The sequence below is a fragment of the Lathyrus oleraceus genome, chromosome 7 (assembly GCF_024323335.1).
Source record: "Lathyrus oleraceus cultivar Zhongwan6 chromosome 7, CAAS_Psat_ZW6_1.0, whole genome shotgun sequence".
Classification (NCBI taxonomy): Eukaryota; Viridiplantae; Streptophyta; class Magnoliopsida; order Fabales; family Fabaceae; genus Lathyrus; species Lathyrus oleraceus.
This window is the reverse complement of record NC_066585.1, coordinates 314,034,989-314,042,384: the sequence shown is the minus strand read 5'-3', so window position 1 is coordinate 314,042,384 and position 7,396 is coordinate 314,034,989. Positions and strand designations below refer to the sequence as shown.

Below are 7,396 nucleotides of genomic sequence, written 5' to 3'. Positions count from 1 at the left end.
ACAACAAGGTATGATACAAATATTTGAACTTAATTAAAAAGTTGATGATGAATCTTGAATATATTAATCACTTGGATTAATCTTCCCTTTTGGATATCAATCACTCAATATAGTATACAAGTGTTCAAACCAAATGATATGTATTCTTATCAAGGTATATGAAGGTTTAATGCAAAGAATACTTTTTAAGAAAGTTTTTGGACACTTGATAAAAATCTGAGTTTTTATAAGAATGATTAATTGAAAGTGTTTGCAAGAAAGGAGGTGCTCATAAAAAATGAGTAATGATGTTTATATATTGCTACAAACACCTTTTTGAAAGAGTATGATGAATGAAAGGATGCCATGATTCAAAGGAATGCAAAGAAAACATTTGAATGAAGAAATGCACCAATTTGCCAAAATTCGTCAGCGGTAACCGATTACTGCTCGGTGGGTAACCCGTTACTTGCTTCCAACGTCCAAAAAATATTTGAAAAACAACAATGGTAACCGGTTACTACTCGGCGGGTAACCGGTTACTGAAGCCCAGTTTTGAAAAATAGAATTTGGCAGAATGTGAAAAATGAAATGCAATACATCCTAATTTTCTATATGAACCAAGATATCATGGAATAAATATTTGAACACTTGTATATCATATTAGTGAAAGTTTTAGATATACCAATGATGATACTTGATCCTTTGAAATGATATACTTCACTTGAATCTTTACTCCACTTCAATTCACTTCAAGTCTTTGACAACTTTTTGATCATTTCACATGAGAATTATTGAGAGATGTTGTAATCATCAAAATCATCAAGGAGCCATGACTTCACAATCTCCCCCTTTTTGATGATGACAACTCACTACTTGAAAGTTGATTCTAAACTTGTTTCTCTAATACAAGGATATCTCCCCCTATGCAAGTGCTCCCCTTTTCTTTTGGAATATGAGCAAAGCTTTGGAAATATCTTTCCTACAAAATGTTAGCGAAACAAAAACAACAAGCAATTCTTCTCCCCCTTTGTCATTAGCAAAAAGGTTGGGAAAAGACTTGGAAAAAAAACAGTCATAGATTCTCAAACATAATGAGCATTCATTCACAAAAATGATAACCAAGGTTTAAACACATGAAAACATGATATTGTACTAGATAATTAGAAACATATCACATAAAAACTACAACATAGATATGATAAGAAGATAAACAAGACCATACCACTTAATCACTTCCGGAACCCTCTTCCATCTCCACATCTTCTTCTTCTTCAAAGGACGGTTTAGAGCGGTAAAGCTTGAGAAGTTTGTTAATCCCACGCATTGCTTGATGATGATTGGAGTTCATTTGCAATTTCATAGACATCATCTCATGATGAAGAGATTCCAAGGAATATCCTCCTTCCGCGGCAGCAACATCCAATTCATCTCTATATCTATAAGTGCCATCCGGAGCAAGAACAATTCTGGTATTCTTAGTGATTGTGGTTTTGTTGATCTCACACAGTTGTTCATCCATCTCATGATATTCTTCATTTTCAAGAGGAACATTAAAATAAGCCAATAATTTTGAGACAAAGTAAGCATATGGCAGCCCTCCGGCGAGACCAAGTTGATGTTTCAAATGATAAAAGAACAAATATGACCAATTTATATCCCATCCCATTTTCAGGGCTTTAATCAAAAACACATCAAAGTCGGTCACTTGAGCATGATTAGAATGTCTAGGCACCAAAATGTATGCTAAAACATAGTGTAACATCCGGTCACTAACAGTCAAGGATTTAGCATACTTGATAACACGAGATGATTGAGATTGTCTACCAATTAAATCATCATGAGTTCCACAAGAAATCTCAACAAAATAGTTCAAAGTATCAAAATCTTTCCATTCCTCACTTGGAATAAATCTGATACGGAATTCATATCCCTTATTTGGAATTCCTAAACATTTAGAAATATCTTCTAACCCAATGGACATCTTAGTATTGTTAACAAAAGACTCCATACATATGTCACCAAACTCATCATGTGCAAACTTAATATTGCGATAAAAAGTTTTAACCAATTCGGGATAAATCAAGCCTACCTCAGAGACCAAATCTTTAACACCAGAATTTTGCAGAAGCTCCTCAAAATTGAAACTGTGAGCAGGAAAGGCAGTGAACTTCACATATTTTATCTTCATCAATTCCCTTCTACCAACTTCAGATTTGAATTTCTTAGCCTTTGAAGGTTGCATGTCCACAGTTTCTTCCCCAATTTCATCAGCTTGAGAACTTTCACCAATAGGTTGCTTTCCTTTGTTCTTCTTGGAAGGAGCCATGATTTTGGTTTTGAGAGTTAGGGTTTGAAAGGGAAATCCGAAAATGGAACTTGAATTGAGAGAGGTGAAGATGGTTGGATGTTGGAAGAGAGAGTGGGTTTGATATTTAAGAGGTTGATTTAGGATTTTGAGTAAGTGGGTGTGATGTTCTTGAAAAAGAGTTTAAGACATTGAAGGTGGAAGGTGGAAGATGGAAGTTTTCCAAGACAAAATGATAAACACGCATAAAGAGCAACACATGTGAATGTTTTAAAAATTAATTTTTTTCTGACTTTTTCAGTGGTAACCGGTTACTACCTCGCAGGTAACCGGTTACGCAAGCAAAAATACGAAAAATAAAAGAAAACACGAACAGTGGTAACCGGTTACTACCCTGCAGGTAACCGGTTACTCAAACCAAAAATGCAAAAACAACAACTTGATACAGCAAATATGGTAAGGAATTTTCATAAATTATCACTTAGACATGTTTAAGCACATACTAAGGCAACTTTTAGTCAAAAACACATATCATGAAAAATAATATACATTGTAGAAAAATCGAAAAACGTCATACTTTCAACATAGAATGCATAAAAAGTGAAACTTACCGAACTCGAAAAATTATATACATTACATACCTTTCATCCTTGATGATGTACCATGAATATTCGATGAAAAAAAATCAGAGATCCGTTTCGCTCAAAATTCCAAGTTCTCGGCGAATTTTTGAAAAATGGCTCTTTTGCAAGTGGCTTAGTTGTGGACACCACATTCTTGGAAATGAAAGTTGACTTAGTTTGCTTTCCTTTTTGACAAGCACCACACAACCCATCTTTGATGAATTTTATCTTCGGCAATCCAATGACTAAGTCATGCTTGATCAACTTATTCAAGTGCTCCATATGAATATGAGCAAACCTCTTGTGCCATAACCATGATTCATTATTGTTTGCCAAGAGACACCTAACATTCAAAGACAAGTTATCTAAAGAGATTTGAAATATATTATTAACTCTTTTACCTTTTAGCATAACTTCATGAGTAACTTCATTTTCAATCAAACATTCATCTTTAGTGAAGTTGACTTTGAAACCTCGGTCACACAATTGGCTAATGCTAAGGAGACTATGCTTTAGACCTTCTACAAATAGGACATCTTCTATAGTCGTTGAAGGCGGTGAACCAATGATGCCTACGCCAAGGATTCTTACTTTGTTGTTGTCACCATAAGTAACATATCCTTTGGCCTTAAGCGTTAGATGTGAAAATTTGTTTAAGTCACCCGTCATGTGCCTTGAACACCCACTATCAAGATACCATTGATTTGAGGAGGTCTTCAAGCATACCTATAAAAAAGAGTTAAGTTTTATTAGGTACCCAAATTGCTTTGGGTCCTTCAAAGTTAGTTCCTTTCTTAACCCATACATAATGGCCTTGAGCAACACTAAAATTTCTAACATAACATGCATTAGGAGTATGACCTTTAATACCACAATAGAAACATGTAGGCTCAAAGTTGATTTTATATCTAGGGGATAAGATTTCTTTTTATAATAAGATTTGTTCCTTTTCCTATTATTATATTGATGAACCACTTTAGGCTTGTTACTTTTATCTAAAGGAATTTGTTCTTTAGCTTTTACAAATATGGTCTTGTTAGAAGTTTGTTTAGCAAAATTTGAATAACCTAAACCAATTTTATCATTTGAGTATCTTTGACTACTAAGAACATGTTCCAATCCGATTTGACCTTTTTCATATCTTTCAATAACTCTCTTCAATTGAACTATTTGAAAAGCAAGTGACTCACATTTAGTGCATGCAAAATTCTTGATTAATTCTTCCTTTTCATCTTTGAGATTATTTTTCATTTTCTCAATATTTTCTTCCAAAGTTGATATTTGATTCTTTTGAGATGAAATGGTTTTGTATAGAATTTTGCATTCACTTAAAAGTTCATCAATTGCTCCTTGAGCATCATTATCAAAAATTGAAAAGTTATTACTAACCTCATCGCCTTCATCGTTGGAATGATGTGATGCCATCAATGCTAGATTTGCGCTTTGATCACTATCGGAATCCGATGAAGAAATTATTTCATTGTCATCCCAAGCAATGTAGGCCTTCTTATTGTAATCCTTCTTTCCTTTGTTGTCACGATTCTTTGCGAGTTTGGGACATTCTGGTTTGATGTGACCTTGTTTTCCACATTCATAGCATGTAATGTCTTCTTTGGATGTTGATGCTTCTCTTTCTTTGTTCTTTGAGAACTTCTTTCTTCTTGTGTAACTAGAGTTTCCAATATTATTTTTTGCACCAAAATGTTTTCCTAGTCTTTTTACAAGAAGCATAAAGTTTTCGTCCTCTTCGGGATTGTCTTCTTTCTTCACAAATTTGGAATCAACTTTTAAGGCAATGCTCTTGGATTTCTTCTCTTGGACCTCATGTTTCTCCAATAGTCCAAGTTCCGTCTCATATTCTTGAAGCTTTCCGAATAAAGTAGCGGATGTCATTGTTGATAAACTCTTCTTTTCGGAAATTGCCGTCACTTTGGGTTGCCATTCTCTTGTTAAAGACCTAAGCACTTTAAGATTAAGTTCATCATTAGTTAGTGTATTACCAAGTGCTTTCAAGTGATTTGTCAAATGCACGAATCTTTTTTGCAAGTCGAGGATTGATTCTCCCGGTTGCATTCAGAAAAACTCGTACTCTTGACTTAACGTGTTCAATCTAGATCTCTTGACTTCGGTCGTTCCTTCGTGAGTTTCTACAAGAGTATCCCATATTTCCTTTGTCGTTGTACATGTTGAGACGCTGAAGAATTCATCCATTCCAAGTGCACTTTGTAAAATATTAATCGCCTTTTTATCATAGAGAACCCTTTTCTTATCATCATCATCCCATGATCCTTGTGGCTTTGTTGAACTAGCACCATTGACAACCGTTGTAGGAACAAAAGGACCATTTTGAACCGCCTCCCATATGTCACTTCCTTGTGCTTCTAAATGTGCCTTCATACGGATTTTCCAAAAGTCGAAATATTGACTGGAAAACAAAGGAGGCTTGTTACTACTACCACCATCTTTAAATACACGATCATTGTTTGCGGAAGCCATCTGAATCTTTAGGAACAAGTTACCTATAACCTGCGCGTGGTGGCCGGAAGTTGTTTGCTGGCCGGAGAAGATGGTGGTTTCCACCACCATCCCCACGTGGTTGACTCCAAACCTTTGGATCTCTCTCATTTGTTCTAATCGTGGCCATGTGTTTGCATGACTTATTTTAAACGCTTGTGTTACACGTTGGACTTGAGACCATGGTACATCAGCGCCTCTGGGCCCTTGGATGACGCCACGTCAATTAATGAACTAGATCCAGCGCTCCTGATTTTTTCCTATTTTCTATTTTCTGTTTTATTTTCTTTTAATTCCATTTATTTTCAAAAATTCATTTCTACTTTATTTGGAGTCACAAAAATATGAGACCAATGGCAAAAAAAATCTTGAAAAATCTAGTTTCATAATCTGATTTTTTATTATTTTTGTGACTTCATTTAATATTTTTTGTGAATTATTTTGTTTTTAATAGTTTTTAATTGATTTTAAATACTTCTTGATATCTAAAAATTCCAAAAATATTTTCTTAACACATCTGGATCATGATAAGTCTATGAAAAATATTCTCATCAATTTCTTAATTGATTTGAGATTTATTTGAGATTTTAATTCATTTGTGTTATATTTTATTGTTTTTAATTGATTTTAAATAGTTTTTGTTTTCAAAAAACTGTTGAGAAAATTTGTCAAACCTTGTTTGACCATGTTAGACCTATGATGATTCAATTGGACTTGTTGAAGTTGATTTGAATTGAATTTGAGGTTTGACCATATTTTGTCCATTTTAATTTTTCATTTATTTTAATTCAAAAAAAATACCAAAAAATATGTTTGACTTTGTAGACTTCTAATGTTCATTTCTCTTCTGTTTTGCATTGGTTGATGATGATTTGATTTACCTTTGATCATTGTGTTTTGATTGTGTCATTTGAATTCTTCTTTTATCCATTTAACTTCATCTTCATCTTCTTCTTTTTATTTTGGCCAATGAGTTAATGACTTGTGGTTAGTCTTGACATATGAGAGGCTTAACCTTCTTTGATCCAAATCAAACTCAACTTGATCAAAGATCAAGTGAGTTGCTTTGTGTCCAAGATAGGTTGCTTCTTGGTCAAGCAAAAAACCTAAAGTCCATACAAGGCTTTCCTTGTTTTCTTTTGGCATGGCAAGTTGTAGGAGCTTGTCTCACTAGTCATGATCTCTAACTTGTGTTTATTTGCCTATAGTTTTATTGACCGGCCTCAGATAGGTGTGACTACTACATTAGTCCACTTACGATTGCTTAACATAGCGCTAAATTGTCTTATAACACACTAACATTAACTACTAACTACTAACTTTAATTCAAGCATTTAATTTCTTGCAATTTACTTTAATGCAATTTACATTCTTGCTTATTTATTCATATTGATTTTCCCTTGGTCACTTGAGCACATATTTTATGTTTATGCCATTTTCCTTTTGCTCATTTGAGCTCATTATTGTACATAAATATATTGTTGCTTTGTGATTGTTTTGTCTTTGTTTGTGTGAACCCAATGCAAAAAGGAGAAAGGACTTAGAATTAGGACCTTACCTATGCTTAAAGGAGTTCAAGAGCAACTAGGCCTCATGCCTTTAGAATGCTAAACTTGTTGAAGAGCAACTAGGCCTCATGCCTTTAGAATGCTAAATCTTAAAGTTGATTTCAAAGGACCCCTAATCTAAACTCATTCTTTGTCCATTTCTCTTATTGTGTTGTGAACTTGTTGATGAAATGAGTAACCAAGTTAAGAGAGACAAGCCAAATGGAGGTCATATGAGCTTGAATATATATTTGTTTTGATTGCTTGAGTGATTGTTAAGTCCAAAGGAAAGGAGCATCTTGAATCATGTCTATGATCTCAAGTTAAGGAACTCCAAGAGTTTTATCTTTTCTCTTATCTTTGCATGTTTAGGACTAGCCCTTCTCTTCTTCTCTCCACTCTAACCCAAGCCAAATTCATTTTAT

General features: G+C 34.1%; 1 protein-coding gene across 1 annotated transcript; it reads right to left on the bottom strand.

The window, feature by feature from the left end:
• Positions 1–3,232: 3,232 nt before the first annotated feature.
• LOC127103592 (uncharacterized) lies at positions 3,233–4,983 on the bottom strand. The gene is made up of 3 exons (XM_051040840.1): positions 3,781–4,983; positions 3,502–3,636; positions 3,233–3,253 (listed from the first exon to the last, which is right to left on the bottom strand). The coding sequence occupies exons 1-3, from the start codon at positions 4,981–4,983 to the stop codon at positions 3,233–3,235; spliced, it is 1,359 nt and encodes a 452-aa protein (XP_050896797.1).
• Positions 4,984–7,396: the final 2,413 nt, after the last annotated feature.

Bases quoted from the DNA above. Each gene is read 5' to 3' on its own strand.
- LOC127103592 (XM_051040840.1), bottom strand. From the start codon at position 4,983: ATGCAACCGGGAGAATCAATCCTCGACTTGCAAAAAAGATTCGTGCAT. The intron at 3,637-3,780 runs GTATTAAAGGTC...TCTTTTTTATAG, and splicing joins GCCTACATGTTTCTATTGTG to GTATGCTTGAAGACCTCCTC. The intron at 3,254-3,501 runs GTAAGAATCCTT...TTTGAATGTTAG, and splicing joins CTTATGGTGACAACAACAAA to GTGTCTCTTGGCAAACAATA.